The following is a 17,428-nucleotide window of genomic DNA, read 5'->3' as shown; positions in this document are numbered from 1 at the left end:
TGTATATACTTTTGCATTTACACTTGAGTTTGATTATTTCACCTAACATTTCATTGATTTCCCTATTTATTATATTTTTAAACCTGGGTTCTCTTTCCTTATCTATCCCTCTGTGCATATTGCTATTGTCCCTGTTAAATCCTGAGAAGACATTTCTATCAAACCTTTGGTATGTCTTTGAGGTCTCATTCAGGCACATTTTTTTTGGTATGACATCAAGTGGAGACTCAATTATACTTATGTCTAGACATCATTTTGTAGGTTCTTTTTCCCTATAACCTTTGTTTTTTTTCTTCCATTATTGTCACTGACCGTGAAAAAAAAAAAAAAAAAAAAAAAAAATACAAAGACAGTTACATTGTCAGTCACTCAAAATATGTAACTACCTTCTCGTTATGTGCAAACAACTAGTCAGAGGATGGTTGGTTACAAAATCATTCATCTGTGAATCACTAGATAGCAGTCCAGAGCGTATTCTTGAGACGTCCTGCTTTGATAGCTACTCGAAAGTTGTAGTGAAAGGAAAGCAGTCACAAGTTGCCAACTCTTCATGTGTGAAAAAGTGTAAGAAATACAGCTAAAGTTAATGGAGAGAATCTTGGGCACAGTCTGGATACCATGTGTGAACTCCTCATGGAGGTAAGGAGGTCGACAGGTTTTGAAAATAGGCAACTTTACTGTCTATCATGCATCTAGTAGTAAAATCAAATGGACAAACCTTTTCACTGGAAAAGAACCCAAAAATTCCATGCTCTCCTTTGATACTCACATGACCTTAGCCCATACATTAAAAAATCTAACACTTAAAAAATCAACAGGAAAATAAACATACTAAAATCAATTCCAAGCATGGGGTTTGGACAACACAAGGAAACTCTAATCCTAATCTAAATACAGTTCTTGAGAACCAAACTTGTCTATACTTTGGCATCATGGTTCCCAACAATCATCATGTAAAATACCTAAAAACTATACAAAATAAAACCTTGAGAATAATTACAGGATGCTCCAAAACCACCCCAATAGAACATCTCCACACAAAAACTAAAACCACCCTCATAGAAATATGGAAATTATGGGTACACTGTTCTATGCAAGAGCCCTCAACCCAGCTCACCTGTCTCATTACATCACATAAACACAATTATCTGAAGGAAAAAAGAAGAAGAAGAAGAAAAAAAAAAAAAAAGATATAGCTGCATACTAAAACATCTTCATCAACATAAAAACACATTCACACTCAAATTAGAAAACAAGCTCTCCAAGTCCAACCATCGAAGTCTCTATTCCAAAGAGCTTCTCCAAACATTGGTGATTAAAAAAAAATACCTCCCAAGAGAAGCAAGAATCACACTCGTATGCAGGTCACCATCCAGCATTAGGATAACCAGCACTGAATTGGCCCAATTAGAGAAACAAACTTCCCCAGATGCACCCATCACACAGAAGGCACTGAACACTTCATTTCATACTGCCCTGCCCTAGCCATACCCAGACAACACAATTTATATTCCTTGAGTGACTTGGGGGCCAGTATTTACCTAGTTGTATTTTACGGGAAGGGGAGCTATGCTCGTGGGGTCCCGTCTTCATATCTCATTTTATCTAAACTATTTTTAAATTCATGTATTGTTTTTGCACACACCACTTTCTCATCTAACTTGTTCCAACTGTCTATTACTCTGTGAGGAAAGCTGTTCTTTTTCAAATCTCTTCTATAGCTGTCTTTTTTTATTTTCTTTCCGTGTCCTCTTGTATTTCTGTCATCCCATTTTATCAGATTCTCTCTATCAGTAATTTCTATGCCTTTCATGATTCTGTAAATAGCTATCAAATCTCCTCTCTCTCTTCTTTGCTCTAGTGTCTGTAGTTCAAGTTTTTCTAGTCTCTCTTCATATGATAGTTTTGAGAGTGTTGGTGCCAATTTTGTAATTGCTCTTTGTATTCTTTCAAATTTTTTTTATATATTTTTTTGTACTTGGTGACCATATCGTTGCTGCATATTCCAATCTTGGTCTTATCAGGGTGATTAGGATTTTCTTCACCATTTCTTCATCCAGGTATGTAAATGCCACTTTGATTGTTCTTATTAAATTATAAGTTTCTCCAAAAATCTTATTTATATGTTTCTCAGGTGACATATTATTCATAACAGTGACTCCCAGGTCCTTCTCATTTTCTACTTTTTTTATTCCTTCTTCTCCCAATTTATATGCTCCTGTTATTCTGTTTTTGCTTTTTCCAAATTCCATTATACTACACTTTTTTTGTATTGAACTCCATCTCCCACTTCCTACTCCATTCCTGTACTTTATTTAGATCTCTCTGTAGTGATTCACAATCTTCTTCAGTTTTCACTCTTTTCAGTAGTTTTGAATCATCTGTAAAGAAGCTCATATAGCTTTCTATTCCTTCATCCATATCATTAATATATATAGCAAACATTATTGGGGCCAGAACTGTTCCCTGCGCAACACAGCTTATTACTTCATCCCATTTTGAGTGCTGGTTTCTTATCACTACTCTCATTTTTCTTTCTTGCAAAAAGTCTTCCATCCAATTTAGTAGTTTGCCCTGTATTCCTCCTTCAGTTTCTAATTTCTTAAGCAACTTCTTATGTGGTACTTTGTCAAAAGCTTTCTTTAGGTCTAGAAATGCACAGTCCACCCATCCATCTCTTTCTTGTATTATATCTATTAGCCTTGAATAGAAACATATTAAATTGGTGACACATGATCGTCCTTGTCTGAATCCAAATTGCCTTGGATTTAATACTTTGTTTTTTTCTAAATATTTTACCCATCTACTTTTGATAATTCTTTCACAAATTTTTGCTATTGTACTTGTTAGAGAGACTGGTCTATAGTTGGTAGGTTCTTTATTTCCGCCTTTATATGTAGGTACTATATTTGCTTTTTTCCAATCTTCTGGAACTTTTCCTTCTTTCAAGGAACTGTTTAGTATGCTATGTATTTTGTCTGCCAGTTCATTCCTGCATTCTTTCAGTATCCAGTTTGCTATTTCATCCGGTCCATGCGATTTTCTGACATCAAGATTACTCAAGTGTGTTAATATTTCATTCTTTGTTACTTCTATTGCTTCCATAGGGGGGTCTTTCTCTTTCTATTCTTTCTCTTCAGGTTGTATGTTCTCCCTTATAAACACTGATTTAAAATGTTTGTTCATAATTTCTGCCATTTCCATTTCCTCAGTGTATTCAACTCCCTCTTGTCTTAATTTCTCCAAGTCTTGTTTGTTTTTCAGTTTATTGTTTACAAATCTGTAGAATAGTTTTGGTTGATCTTTACACTTTTCTATGATATCTTTTTCATATTTTCTCTTTTCCTCTCTGCACATTTGTACATTTTCATTTCTATAACAGGTATATATTTTCCATTTTTCAGGTCTTCTGTCTTTTTTCCATCTGGTCCAGGCTTTGTCTCTTTTGTCTTTTAACTCCCTACAACTTTTGTTGTACCAGCATTTTACATTGAGTCTTTTGCAAGAGAGATCTGGAGCAACAGGTTGACTGACATCTTTTTATTCCTTTCAAAATTCTCCTTCAAAAACTTATCTCATCTTGCATTCACTCTCATCTTGGCCTCCCTAACTTTGTGCTTTACTTCCATACCTTTTATACTGAAACTTTCATACATTTTCCTAAGTTTCTTTGAAACTATTCTTCATACATACATTTACCAAAGAATTTTTACCAAAGAATTTTTCCCCCTTACAAGGGAGATAGCCAAAAAACAAAGGCATAAAAACCACTCCCACCCATTCCATCCCTAATACACTCCACTCCCCACCACCCTCTTCCTTTCTCTCTTATCTTGGTACCTCCTGGACGACGGGTCATCCCTGCATCTTGTCCACTGCCCTGCGTCAGAAGCAGTGTCACAACACACAGCACATCCACAGCAAGGCCGCTTCATTATATTGGCAAAAAAAAAAAAAAAAAAAAAAAAAACTCTCCGTCCCCTCATGTAGAAAAGGAGAAGACGGGGAGAAATCCCTTTGGGCTGCATCAAATTTTTCTTACACACATTACCTCACCCCCATCCCCCACCCAACCTCACCCCCATCCAACACACAACCAAACTCCACCCACCCCTGTCCCTCTAACAGACACTCCCCTCTTCCCCAAAGCCCCCTCCACACCATCCATCCATCCCAGCCTAGACTGCCCCCCAACTACACTCAACAAGCTAACCCTCCCAAAACCACAACACTCACACCTGTCCCCCCTTCCCCTGCAAAGCAGAACCAAACAGGCACCCCTCCAGTCCTCTGGCACTCTACCCTCTCTTAAACAAACACCAAATAACCTCACCAGCCAATCCACCACTCCACCTCCTTTTTTCAGACATTCTACATGACATCCATCCAGACCAAGTGCCTTACCTGCTCTCATCATCTTAACAACTGCCTCCACTTCATCCCTCCCCATTTCTCCTCCACCTTCCTCACTCATCATGGTTATTTTCTCAGCATCTCCCACTACAACCACCCCTCCCTCCCTATCCTTCCCCACACTCAGCAACTCCCCAAAATACTCCGCCCATCCTCCTCCTGCTGCCCTCTCTTCTACTATCATCTCTCCATCTGCACCTTTTACCTTTTCTTCTCTACTTGATTCGCCTCCTCTTCCTCTCTTAATTTTTTCTAAAACTTCTTCCTACCACTTTCAAAACCCTTCACCACACTTCCACCCCATTTCACATCTGCTCTCCTCTTTGCCTCCTTTACCTTATGCTTTACTTCTCTTCTCTTTGTACCTCTCATATGACTCCCTCGTCCTATTTTGTAACCAATCTGTGAAAGCTCACTTCTTTTTTTCTACAACCCTCTTTGTTTCCAGATCCCACCACTCACTACCCTTCCTTCCATTTCCTCCTGTCTTTCTTGTTCCACAAACCATCTTTACACACCTTGTGACTCCCTCCTTGAACCATCCCTATTCCTCCTCCACTCCTAGTTCTACTCTATCCTTCACTCCCACTACTCTCTCAGCTTCTTCTTGTACTCTTTCTCCTTTTCTTTGTCATTTAAACACTTCACTCTAAACATCTCCCTACCTTTTGTCCTTTTCCTTTTTCTTCATCTATCCTCCACTCTTAACTTACCTTCCACAAAAAATGATCTGATATTCCCCCACTCTCTCCCCTTAGAACATGTACATCCTTCATTCTTCCTATCATACTCCTATCTACCACTACATAGTCCATTAATGCTCTATCTACCACCCTTCCATCCACCATCCTCTCCCATGTGTACTTATGCTTGACTTTCTTCTGAAACACTGTATTTGCTATCATCAACTCTCTTTCCAGACACATCTCCACCATCAACTTTCCACTACAATTCTTTCCTGGAACTCCACATTTCCCAACCACTCCGTCTATTGGTTCATTTCCTACCCTAGCATTAAGGTCTCCCAATACTGCTACATTAACATTTCTCCCTAATCCCTCTATGTACTCATTTAAATCTATCCAAAAAGCCTCCCTTTCTTCTATACTCTTCTCACTACCAGGCCCATATGCACTTACAAATACCCACTTCTAACCCAGTTTCACCTTCATCCACATTAACCTTGAAGAAACCTCCTTCCACTCCACTACACGTTTACCTATTTCTTCACTTACTAGTATAGCCACCCCTTCTCTCCCTTGCCCTCTCTTCCCTCCTGAGAACCTCCCAACTACACTCCCAAATTCACACTTGCTCCTCCCTCTCAACTTAATTTCACTCAAAGTCAACACATCCATTTTTCTTCTCACAAATATACTACCTATCTCTTACGTTTTACTATCATCTGTATTACCGTATTTTTCGGTGTATGACCCGCGGCTTTTTGCCTCAGAAAGGGGCCAAAATTCGGGGGTGCGGGTGATATAAAGGTGCGGGTCATCTGTGGATTCTGGTTAGAAATTGCCCTCTTATGCAGTCAAATAAATTGAACGATTAATTTAGCTGGGTGCCCTCTCGGATTGGGGATTTGTGGGGGGACCGACCGGGTTCGTTTTATGAAAGTTGATTAATGTCATAATACATTGCGCACGATCGAGACAAACGACAGAGAAGGTAGGATTTGTCAGTATCTTACCCACTTTACATGCTGTTGTTATTAATAAATGCAGTATCACAAATAAAACAGGCCTAACTAAACAGCATGAACATACAATACAACAGTGACTGGTACCAACACCAACATCGTGTGTCGCGATCAAACAAAAACAAGCGGGCGGCCATTTTCGCAATTACAAATTACAAACTGTACCTGATTCCTTAATGCTAAATTTGTGCATTACATGTGGGTCATTCAAGCATGGAAGAAAATTAAAGAATCGACTATTCAGAGCGGTTTCTGTAAATCGGAAATGTACCATCCTGCAATGTTCGATGCATGCTACTACTTGGAAAAGAAATTGGACGAATCCGAAATCGAAATGGAAACGGATGAGGTCACTGCATCAGAATTGGCCGATTTATACCACAACCTCTTCCATGACGATACAGAGGATGAGGAATTCGATGGCTTCGTGAGCGATGATACGCCTTCATAAACATTGACTGTCGTCTGTGATCACTGACTTTTTTTTTCTTCTAATAACGATGTGCTCCATTGACTCTGTTCATAACAGTTCAGTAATGTGCTCTATTATTGTTCTATTCTATTGAAAACTAACCATTGGAAATTGTTTGGTTTAATAATTAATCACCAGTCTTTGTATGGCATTTATAAACCAATTGATTGATTAATTACCAGTAAACAATCAAACAGGGTTTTATGGCATTATTTACACAAATGTATTAAGGTTCTTTGTAATATATATATATGTGCAATAAAATATATTGAAATGTAATTTGTTGGTTATTCTTCATCTTCATCACAATCAGAAATAAATAGGACTGGAGGAATACTGGTATCATGATCATGAATCGCAATGCCGCGTCTTCGACCCATCCCAAAGGTATCGTAAGATCAGTTGCACACTTTCGAGATCACCCCTCTTTCATCGAAGCTACCACTACATCTAGTGGCAGCTTCAGAAACCAAATTGTACGTAGGTGTCGGCCTTTGACGTGTGATGAATCCTGAAAAGCAAGATATCACCAAGAAACCTGCCAATATCAGAAAACATATATCTTTTTTTATAAATCACATAAGCATAGATGAAACAGAAAATTTAGAAAAAGCCTCAGCTTTGAAATTACTTTGATCACCACGTCAATGGCCGGCCGTAACAACAACCACCGTGAGCTCTGCCTGTAGCCACCCATACATGGGTAGTATACATCGTCGGATCTACACTGCCGCGCACGCCATATGACTGCGGGTCATACAGCGGTGCGGGTCTTGTGTGGATTTTCACTAAGGTGTAAGGGGGTGCGGGTCATATAACGGTGCGGGCTATAGTCCGAAAAATACGGTACATGCATGCACATTAAAAGACCCAAACCTTTGGGTACTGGTCAGGAAACTCTTAGACCCTCTTATGCTTTTACTTTTTTTAGGAATGTCCCCTGTGGGACTACGGGGAGAAGGATTCATAGTCCTAATCACCGTCCTGTTTTTCTCGCCTCTTACGATTCAAGTGGGAATACTTGGTGGCAGTATTCTATCCCCCACCACAGGGTAGGCAAAACAAGGAAATGAATATTCAGAGAAATGGTAAAGGACAGCAACAAGGGGTTGGGGGACAGCATAAGGGAGTGACAGTGGCAGTATAATAAAAGTGTCATTTCTCTGTGAGCAGAGTCCTCCTCTATCACAGACAAAATTATGTGTGGCTCTGGTCCATAGGGGTGCCCCATATAGACCCTAAAATATCAACTGCATGCTACTCTGCCACAACATGCAGTCAATACCCTAGATGGGGATCAATACCCTAGACAGGGACTATTCTTCATATGTAAGTTATTTTTTGGCTTCCCCCACCCTCCTTCATTCTACCATTCACAACCTCTACTTCTATTCCCTCCCACCCTCCTTGTTATGTTCTGGTGTTGTTTTGATTTACTGTATCAAACCTGGCCATGATTTGAACACTTCTATCAATCCAACTGTTAGTGTGCCTTATTTTCCCCTTTTTACAGGTAATTCCTTTCTTTCATGGGATGTGAAATAAAGGCAAAATACCAAAATACAACTAATCTTACTTAAGTTATACAAAATGAACTTACACAAATCATTACAAGGGTGAGAGAGAGGGCGCACAAGCAAGACTTTGCAAGCACCCCTCCTTATATATGCACTTGTATGGTTCATGGGCAGCTAGTCTATTTTCCAATTTATTTGCCTTTACACATTTGTCACATAATTTTATTATGTGCGAGGAAGGTTTACATGTTATCATTAGTTATCCATCTGAAGCTTTCTTACACATGCACTCATATGATGATGGCACTACTTCCCTATGCCATTATTATGTATGCAACCTCTGATCTTCAATATTATTTTATCTGATTCTTGTACTTCTCCACCATACTCCACATTTTATCCTCAAGAGGTCTGTAAACTAATATCTATACATATTTTTTTATGGTCCTATATTTCGTAATATCAAGCAAAGGCAGTTACAATATTATATAACTCTCTTAGGGATACATGGACGAGCATTACTAAGCACAACTTACATGAGTTAATCTGTGACACTTATATGACAAATGCTACATGACACATCTCAAATATGTGACATATGATATGTGACACTCCTCATCCCACATACAGTCTTTATGCACTTTAGCACTTCCATCTTCAAACATACCCATTCTTCCTGAACTTTTTAAATACATCTTCCAATACATCCCATACTCCTCTTTGCTTTGCCTTTTCTTCTCATTTATTCTGCTCAACTTCAAAACTTTGTTTTTATCTATTTAACATCTACTCTCAATTTCCTTTCTAGTAGAAAATCCCCTTCCCTCTCTCCTGAATACATTTATGTTCAGATCTCTTCCAATCCTCCTTTTGGGCATCAACACATAATCCATTAATGCCCTCTTGACTACCCTCCAACCTACTGGCCCATATATACTTATGCTAATCTTCCTTCTTAAACACTACATTTGCTATCATAATTTTCCTCTCAGTGCACAACTTCAATATTTTCTATCCAATATGGTGTCTCCCTGTCAAATTATACTTCCCAACTACTTCAACTATTGACTGTCTTCTTCCCTAGCATTAGGATCCCCAAACACCACTACATACGTCTCCCAAAACACTCTACACACTAAGATAAATCAACCCTAATTGCTTCCTCTAATCACTTTTCTCAATACCATGTTCATATGTACTCACAAAAGCCATTATTTATTGTAATCTCTCCTTCACTCACATCATCTTGACATTTCTCTACACTCCACCACACACTTAGCTATTTCATCACTTTTTAGAAGTGCATTCCTTCCTTTCCTTTCCCTCTCTCTCTTGCTACTCCCAAACTCACCTTTCCCTTTCAATTTTGTTTCACTCAATGCCAATACATCCATCTTTCTTCTTATAAACATGCTACTAATCTCTTTTCTTTTGCTCTTCTCAATTATGTCATTTTGTCACCAGACACATTTAATGATCCAATTTACTACGGTTCTGATTGAAGTTCTCTTCTGAGACTCTCTTATGCCTTGACTGTACAAGTAAATACAGAGTGGAGGATCACTATTATTGTCACTCCATTCCCATTTAGTTACCTCCTAGGACCTGCATGGGAACAAAGTGGTGACCAATTTCCCCTTTTTCCCCCCTTTGTATTTTCATTAGAGGATAACTGAAATTGGCAACTGTTCCCCTACTACTACATGCCAAAGACAGAAGCAGTCCCAAACAAACGCAAGAGACATTAGTTTAATATTTCTTCCCAGAGAGATTTATGAGAAAACCTGAGGATTGTTACCTTTTAGTAAAACTCAAAAGCAAAAACTATTATCATCCCCTAATTCTTCTGTTTTGAACCCCAATAAATCACAAAGATACAACTCACATTTTGGAACGCATTCGGGAGACAGAAATAGAGCTCAGCTGAAGAGCCTCATCTGGCTGTCCCTTGTTGTAAAATCGGAGTTCCTCCACAGGGTTTTTGTCCTTCATCCCATAACTGAATTCAGCCTGCTGGATTTCCAGATCATTTGTCATCAGCACTGGTTCCAGTGTTGGCATTCTCTTCCTAAACTCCTCCAGGATGTTCTCGATGAGAAGGTCCTTGTCCTGTTGATGAGGAGTTTGAATAGGTTGAAACCAATGAGTGTCAATCAAGAAGTGTTTGAGTCAATCATTTCATTGCTTCAGATCTCACGCTGGAGACCCGCAGCACTCCAGGAAATGACAATGCCACTTGATTGGCCCACAAAATATTGTGTTATCTGGATATGGTGGGAGTGGGACAGTGTGGGATGAGATGTTCTGTGTCTTCTATGTAATGACTGCATCTTGGACAATTTGATCCTGTGGTGAGGTCTATTCTATGTTGGTACTGTTTCAATGCCAGTATGGTTTTTGCTTATCATGGGAAGTATTCTCAGTTAGGTTGAGGTCTAAGGGATTCAGGCAGAGTATGGAGTTTGGGGATCAGTCTTGGAGGGTTTGAATTAGGTAAATACACAGAAGACAAAACATCTGTGTATTTACCTAATTCTAATGTACAGAAAAAGACCAACACTCATGGGATCCTATCCCTCACTCTCCGGTTTATCATAACTAGCTTCAAATTCATGTATATTTTCAACTTAGGCTGTATCACCTTCTAAGATATTCCAGGCATTTATGCACCTATATAGAAAACTTAATTTCTTCACATCTTTTAGACATTTAATTTGTGACCAAGTTTGAGAAATTGTTTAATTTTCACATATATGATTCTTTACATGATATTTAAGTATTTCCTGGCTTTTTAAGTCAATTTTGTTCCATATTTAAAGAATAAAGCTGAAAAATTCATTGCTGCAAAAATGCAACCATGGGCATCCTAATGGGCCCTCTTGTTGCAAAAATGCAATGGTGGGCATCCAAGACAGATCTGGTTTTCCAATAAAAATAATGCAAAGAATATTTAGTTTTCTGTAAATGATTGGGTATTCAATGGGTTCTTTTCAAAAGGGCAAACAAAATTATATTTAATTTGCAAATATTATTTATTTATCAAAATTAATTTCTCGACATATTTCATCATTCTACTTGAGCCATATCACATACACAGGGAAAATATTTTTCATTGTCCAGCATATTTTTTTTTCTATGTAAGTAAAAGAAGAAACTTCTTTAATCAACTTTCTTACCAAGACAGTAACCAAGCTCTTATCTAACCTATGCAAAATTAGCATTAATTACACTTTCATAATTCTTTATGTAGAGTTCCATACATAAGTGATTATTTCATCTTCTACTTTTACACACTAAGATATATATGTGATTTTGAATAGACAAGAATCTTTGGTAAAAAAGAACACATTATTGAAGTATTACTGATTTTCATACCTGTAAAATAATTAGTATAGTGTACCAAAAATACAAATTATATTTAAAAAAAAATAGTAAAATGTTTAAGTAACAAAAGAAGGGTTACAAAAAAAGAAAAGAAAAAGATATCAAACCTTAGCCATTATCATGATTCTTGTTTGAGCACTTCAGGTGTAAAGGAACATTACATTTCACACACGTGTAAAATGTTTGACTATTACATTTTTTGCACCTACGCCATGTCTCTGGGACAGCCATCTCTATATTATAACCAATGTTATCATGTTTATCAGCATTTCCTCTTACATTAGCAGTGACTACCAGTTTTTGTCTCCCAGGATTCATGGGCTACCATAAGTCTTCAATAAATGTTGAACTACAGACCTTGTAAATTCTAGTAGATCCATCCTGTAGCTTTCTTGTCTAGCAAACAACCATGCATTATTCATACAAACATCTAATAAGAGTGCAAAGATAGGAAAGTACGATTTCTTACTTTGGATTGCAGTTCGATAATAAGATATATTCTCATCTACTCTGTCTACAACCCCCATTCGTGAGTTATACTTCCCAATCAACGATGGCATTGGTATTGTTACTCTTTTTTTTTTTATCAGCCTTTGAATAGTACTTAAACTTTTTTCAGTGGATATACCCCATGTTTGTTTGATGCTATAGTTACAATTCCATTGTCATTCCACCTTACAACAATAATGTTTGATTCTCTGTTATAAAAGTGCTCTTCACTTCCTTGTGAGCATTTCTGAAAAGGCTTAACCCCTGTAAGTGGACACATTTTAATCATATTACTATGAAGAGTACCTGCTGCACCATGACCTCTTTCTTAAATCTCCACAAGAAGTTTGATGAAAGAAAAGAAATTGTCAAAATACAAGCCTATCAAGAAAGCTTAAAATGACTGATCCTCCTACACCAAAAAATTTTCTATAAGAGCTTCCTGGAGACCTTTACCTTGATATATATCAATGATATTTACATAACCTGGAGGAGAAGCTGCTGTCCATCCGTTGAATGAACTGCTTTGTTGGATGGTGACCATAATAGGGTATCACTGATTCATCAATCAAAATATCTGTTGCCTCAAAAGCTGTTCCATACCAAAGGAAACGTTCATTGAGAAAAATAAAAAGTGGCCTCATTTTAGCAAGCTTATCAGAATTTGGCAATTCTGCATTGTTAGCTGCATGGAAATATGTCATAATTTCTTCAAACCGATTTCTTCACATAGAATTGACAACCAACTTGTTTCTGACATCAGGCTCTAATGACCAATAAAGACAATGGCATGGAACTGTTATAGCAGGACAGTAGTAATATGCCTATAAAAACTCATTTCAGCAGAGGTGAGTTGAAATGCATGGTTCCCCCTTTGAACAGCATAAAGAACAGTTGCTTTACCAAGTGATCTATTCCAATGGCATCCAAGAATAATTAAATTATTTCACTGGGATTGCGAGGTGCATCAGCAATTGATGGTTTGTAAGGGTAATGAGAAGGTATATCTTGAGCTGGCATGCCTTCTGCTTTCCATTCTCTGATCTTCCTTCATAAATTTCTTAGACTTGAGGAATGTGAGCTCTGTTGTGTTTTTCTTTTCCTTGAATAAGGTTTTCTTGAAGTACTAGGTTGCATTTAGGGATATACATTTCCATTAGGTTCATCTAAGCTAATATCATCCACTACAGCCTCTGAGAGTAATTGTGTCCCAGGTAGATTACTAGTCTCAACATTTTCTTCATCTCCTGAGTCTTCATCTGTAACTGCTCCATCTTCAGGAGGTACAGTGAGACCTCTCATTAACGGATGTTAATTAGCTGTGTTTGCGGTGTTTTCGCTGTGTTTTCGGCATTTTGGAGTGGATTTTGGGTGGCATAGTGACTGCATGCACTACACAACAGCACCGAAAACACAGTGAAAACACCGCAAACAGCTAATTAACATTCGTTAATGAGAGGTCTCACTGTATACAGTAACAGTCTTCTCCTTCTTTGCAATAGTATCATCGTCATCCAAATCCTCTTGTTCTTCATCTGATGGAAGAATTATCTTTTTGCAATAGTATCATCGTCATCCAAATCCTCTTGTTCTTCATCTGATGACAGAATTAGCAGTAATTTGTCAATATCATATGCATTCAGACCCCTAAAAGAGAGGAAAAAATAAAAAATCCAGTCTCCCATTTCTTGCTTTCTCCATAAAACAGGTCTAATCAACTGCACAAAATTTAACACATGGATGCATTACACAGAAGCAAACTACAAGTCAATCCACAGTAATAATACACACTGATATATCCTATTTTACATTAGAATGATGGAGGATATTCAGAAATTTATCACGAGTGTAACAATTTTATAAATTAATAATGGCAAATGAAATTATATGTTTATTTATATAAAGGCACTCACTCACACAAAGAAAAAGAGAAAGGCAAAGAGACAGAGAAACAGACACAAAAAATACAAATGGATAGACAGACAGAGATACAGATATATGGGTAGAGAAATAAATAGATATATAAATAGATAAATAGGCAGTTAAAAAAGAGGAAGACTGAGAATTAAAATAAAAAATGGATTCTTCCACAAATATGTTATGAACACCTGTTCTCATCTCGTATACATACCTACATGTATGTATGCATATATACATACAAACATACTTGTCTACATACATAAATATATACATAAAGACAGAAACAGAAATGACCATTTACATAGAATTCCCACCGTTGCAAAAACGCAACATGTTTTTAGGCTGGGGTGACCATGGTTGCATTTTTGCAACTTTTATCTTTCTTCATTATCTATGATATGAGGTACTCGGAAACTTTAAAGTAGATGTATAATTATTTCAATCATTTGGGTAATTACTGTAATATAAGAGCATGATTCAAATTTCAGCATAATATCAACAGTTTATATTTGTTTTTCCCCAAAGACATAGTGAATGAAAAAGTCACCCAACTTTAGAAGTCACTGTACTAGAATCAAAGAATCTTGGGAGTGAAATATTTACTGCTTGTGATTATTACAAACCTCAAGTGAACACTGACATGGTCATAAATATTCTACCAACTCTCACTCAGGATACAGGTATGAGCAAGTTGAACCATGTTTTTTGTTGCAAAAATGCAACCATGGGCTTATATGGGTTAATTTGCTCCCATAACCTTTTAAAACCCTCCCATCCCTGATCAAGAGATCTCTTCTGTCAACATAGTTTATCCCCTTTAGTGAGCCGAATACTGCAATCATATCACCTCTTTTTGACCTTTCAAAACTGACAGATACAGTATTTTTAATCTTTCCCCACATTGTTTACCTGCTAGGCTGGGAATGAGTTTGGTTGCTGACCTATGTATTCTTTTGGTTGTGCTAGTATCCTTCACTTTGTGTGGAGATTGTGGTATCCCTAACTCCCCCACAAGTGTCAAGGTGATATTTTGGCGAATAGTTTTGCCATGGCAGCATGTGGGTGGACAAGGAATTTATATGTTGTGTAGAAATAGCTGGCCTTTGGCCTCATATTACTAATGTGTAGGTTAAATCCTTATTGCAACTGTACTACAGGAACTTGTATCCATACCAAAGCACAATCTCGGCCCTGCTGAGCCATGTTTCTGTGAGGTTGTCTCCTTCGCTACCTTTGAGTATGTTGGTTGTGCACATTACATAAACAGCTTGTTCTTGAAACAAGGCCCAGTCTCCCTATATACCTGTACCATGTAGTGTGGCCTTGCAGTCAACTATGCAGTTGGCCCCTCAGCTGACCGACCCAGAGGTTGATGCTCACACTAACCAAAATAAAGCCAACAAACCAAGTAAAGCTCTATTCTCACTCCCATTCCCTTGGCACCATAGACCCACAGTAACACACTGCCTTGTTACAGAGATCATACCTATCTTTATGTATCAAGAGATAGGTATGATCTCTGTAACAAAGCAGGTAGCTAAGTTAAAGGGACGCACCTTTTCCTACCCATTCTACTCCCCTCCACCACCGTTTCCACCTTTCCCATTTTAGTTCCTCATGGATGATGGGTCATCCCTGCATCCTACCAACTGCCCTGGGTCAAACGCAATGCAGCAAGACACATTACATTCACAGCAGGGCCGCTTCACTTAATTAATGACCTCCCTACCCCATCCCCTCATACAGAAAAAGAGAAGATGGGGAGAAATCCCTTTGGGCTGAAATAAAATATTTGGGAGAGTATGTGATAGAAGAAAGCTAAAGATAAAAGTGGGTAAAAGTAAGGTGATGAGATGTACAAGGGGTGAAAGTGGCAGTAGACTGGAAGTGAGCATTAAGAGAGAGCGACAGGAGGAAGTGGATAGTTTTAGATACTTAAGTGCAAATGTGGCAGGAAAAGGTGGAGTGAAGGTGGAGGTAGAATGTAGATTGAGAGAAGAGAGTAAATGCCTTGGTGGATTAAAGAGTGTAATGAGGAATAGACATTTGGGAATGGATGCTAAGAGGAGACTGTATGAAGGAGTGATTGTGCCAACAGCACTGTATGGGGCAGAAACATGGAACATAAGAGAGGAAGAGAGAAGGAGTTTGCATGTGTTTGAGATGAGGTGTCTGAGAAGTATGATAGGGGTTACTAGGCTAGATAGTGAGAAATGAGGAGGTGAGGAGGAGAACAGGGGTGGAAAGGGAGTTGGGAGATAGGGTTGATGAAAGAGTATTAGGATGGTTTGGACACATGGAAAGAATGAGTGAAGAAAGACTAGTAAAAGAGGTATGGAAGGCAGATATGGAGGGAGTGAACATGAGGGGACATCCTTAGATGAGGTGGATGGATGGGGTGAGGGGGGCTTTGGGGAAGAGGGGAATGTCTGTTGAGGAAGGACGGGAGAGGACAGAAGACGGGTGAATGGAGAATGGATCTATATGGATGATGCTATGATACACGAGGTGGAATGGGGGGTGAGGTAGTATGTGTAAGAAAAATTTGACGCAGCCTGAAGGGATTTCTCCCCGTCTTCTCCTTTTATGCATGGGGGGACGGAGAGGGGGGGGTCGCCAATTTAATGAAGCGGCCTTGCTGTGGATGTGCTGTGTCTTGCGACACTGCTTCTGACCCAGTGCAGTGGACAAGGTGCAGGGATGACCCGTCATCCAGGAGGTGCTAAGATAGGAGGGGTGGAGGGGTGTGGAGTGTATTCAGGGATGGAATGGGTGGGAATGATTTTATGCCTCTTCCTTTTTGGCTACCTCCCTTATAAGGGGGAAAAAGACATGGTATATGTATGTATGTATGTTTATGTTAATGACATGATGGAGGAATAACAAGCTATGCCAACATGTTTGCAGATGTACAACTACAAAAAAATATATATAATCAAGACACAGATGCATCGTTGTGTACCCACTCATGCCTGAAGAGACCTACATAGGCGTCATTGCACCAAAGTGATTAAATTTCTTCAGCGGTTCTTGTGTATATATATATATACATACATATACCAAAGGCTTTTTCCCCTTACACGGGGGGTAGCCAAAAAGAAAAAGGCATAGAAATCACTCCCACCCATTCCACTTCCCACATATTCCACTCCCCTCCACCCTCCCTCCTATCTTGGCACCTCCTGGATGACGGGTCATCCCTGCATCCTGTCCACTGCCCTGGGTCAGAAGCAGTGTTGCAAGACACAGCAAATCCACAGCAAGGCCACTTCATAAATTCGGCAATCCCCTCTCTCTATCCCCTCATGCAGAAAAGGAGAAGAGTGGGAGAAATCCCTTCGGGCTGCGTAAAAAACATTTTCCTTACATACTTCCTCACCCCCCATCCCCCACCCACTCCCCCTCATGCATCACAGCCTCATCTATACACAACCCTTCTCCATTCACCTCTATCTTCTGTCCTCTCCCGTCCTTCCTCCACAGACATTCCTCTCTTTTGTAAAGCCTCTTTCACCCCATCCATCCATC

At 38.8% G+C, this 17,428-nt stretch overlaps 1 protein-coding gene across 8 annotated transcripts in view; it reads right to left on the bottom strand.

Moving 5' to 3' along the window:
* fal (SAM and HD domain containing deoxynucleoside triphosphate triphosphohydrolase falten) overlaps positions 1–17,428 on the bottom strand; it is a 152,787-nt gene that overhangs the window by 26,683 nt on the left and 108,676 nt on the right. For all 8 annotated transcript variants that reach the window (XM_076205663.1, XM_076205669.1, XM_076205667.1 and 5 more), the window contains one exon: positions 9,993–10,216. In XM_076205663.1, coding sequence (XP_076061778.1) covers positions 9,993–10,216 — 224 coding nt within the window. The remainder of the gene's footprint in view (positions 1–9,992; positions 10,217–17,428) is intronic.

This window comes from Oratosquilla oratoria, chromosome 22, assembly GCF_046742065.1.
Source record: "Oratosquilla oratoria isolate Oo_2021 chromosome 22, ASM4674206v1, whole genome shotgun sequence".
NCBI lineage: Eukaryota > Metazoa > Arthropoda > Malacostraca > Stomatopoda > Squillidae > Oratosquilla > Oratosquilla oratoria.
This window is presented reverse-complemented; position numbering and strand designations above follow the sequence as displayed.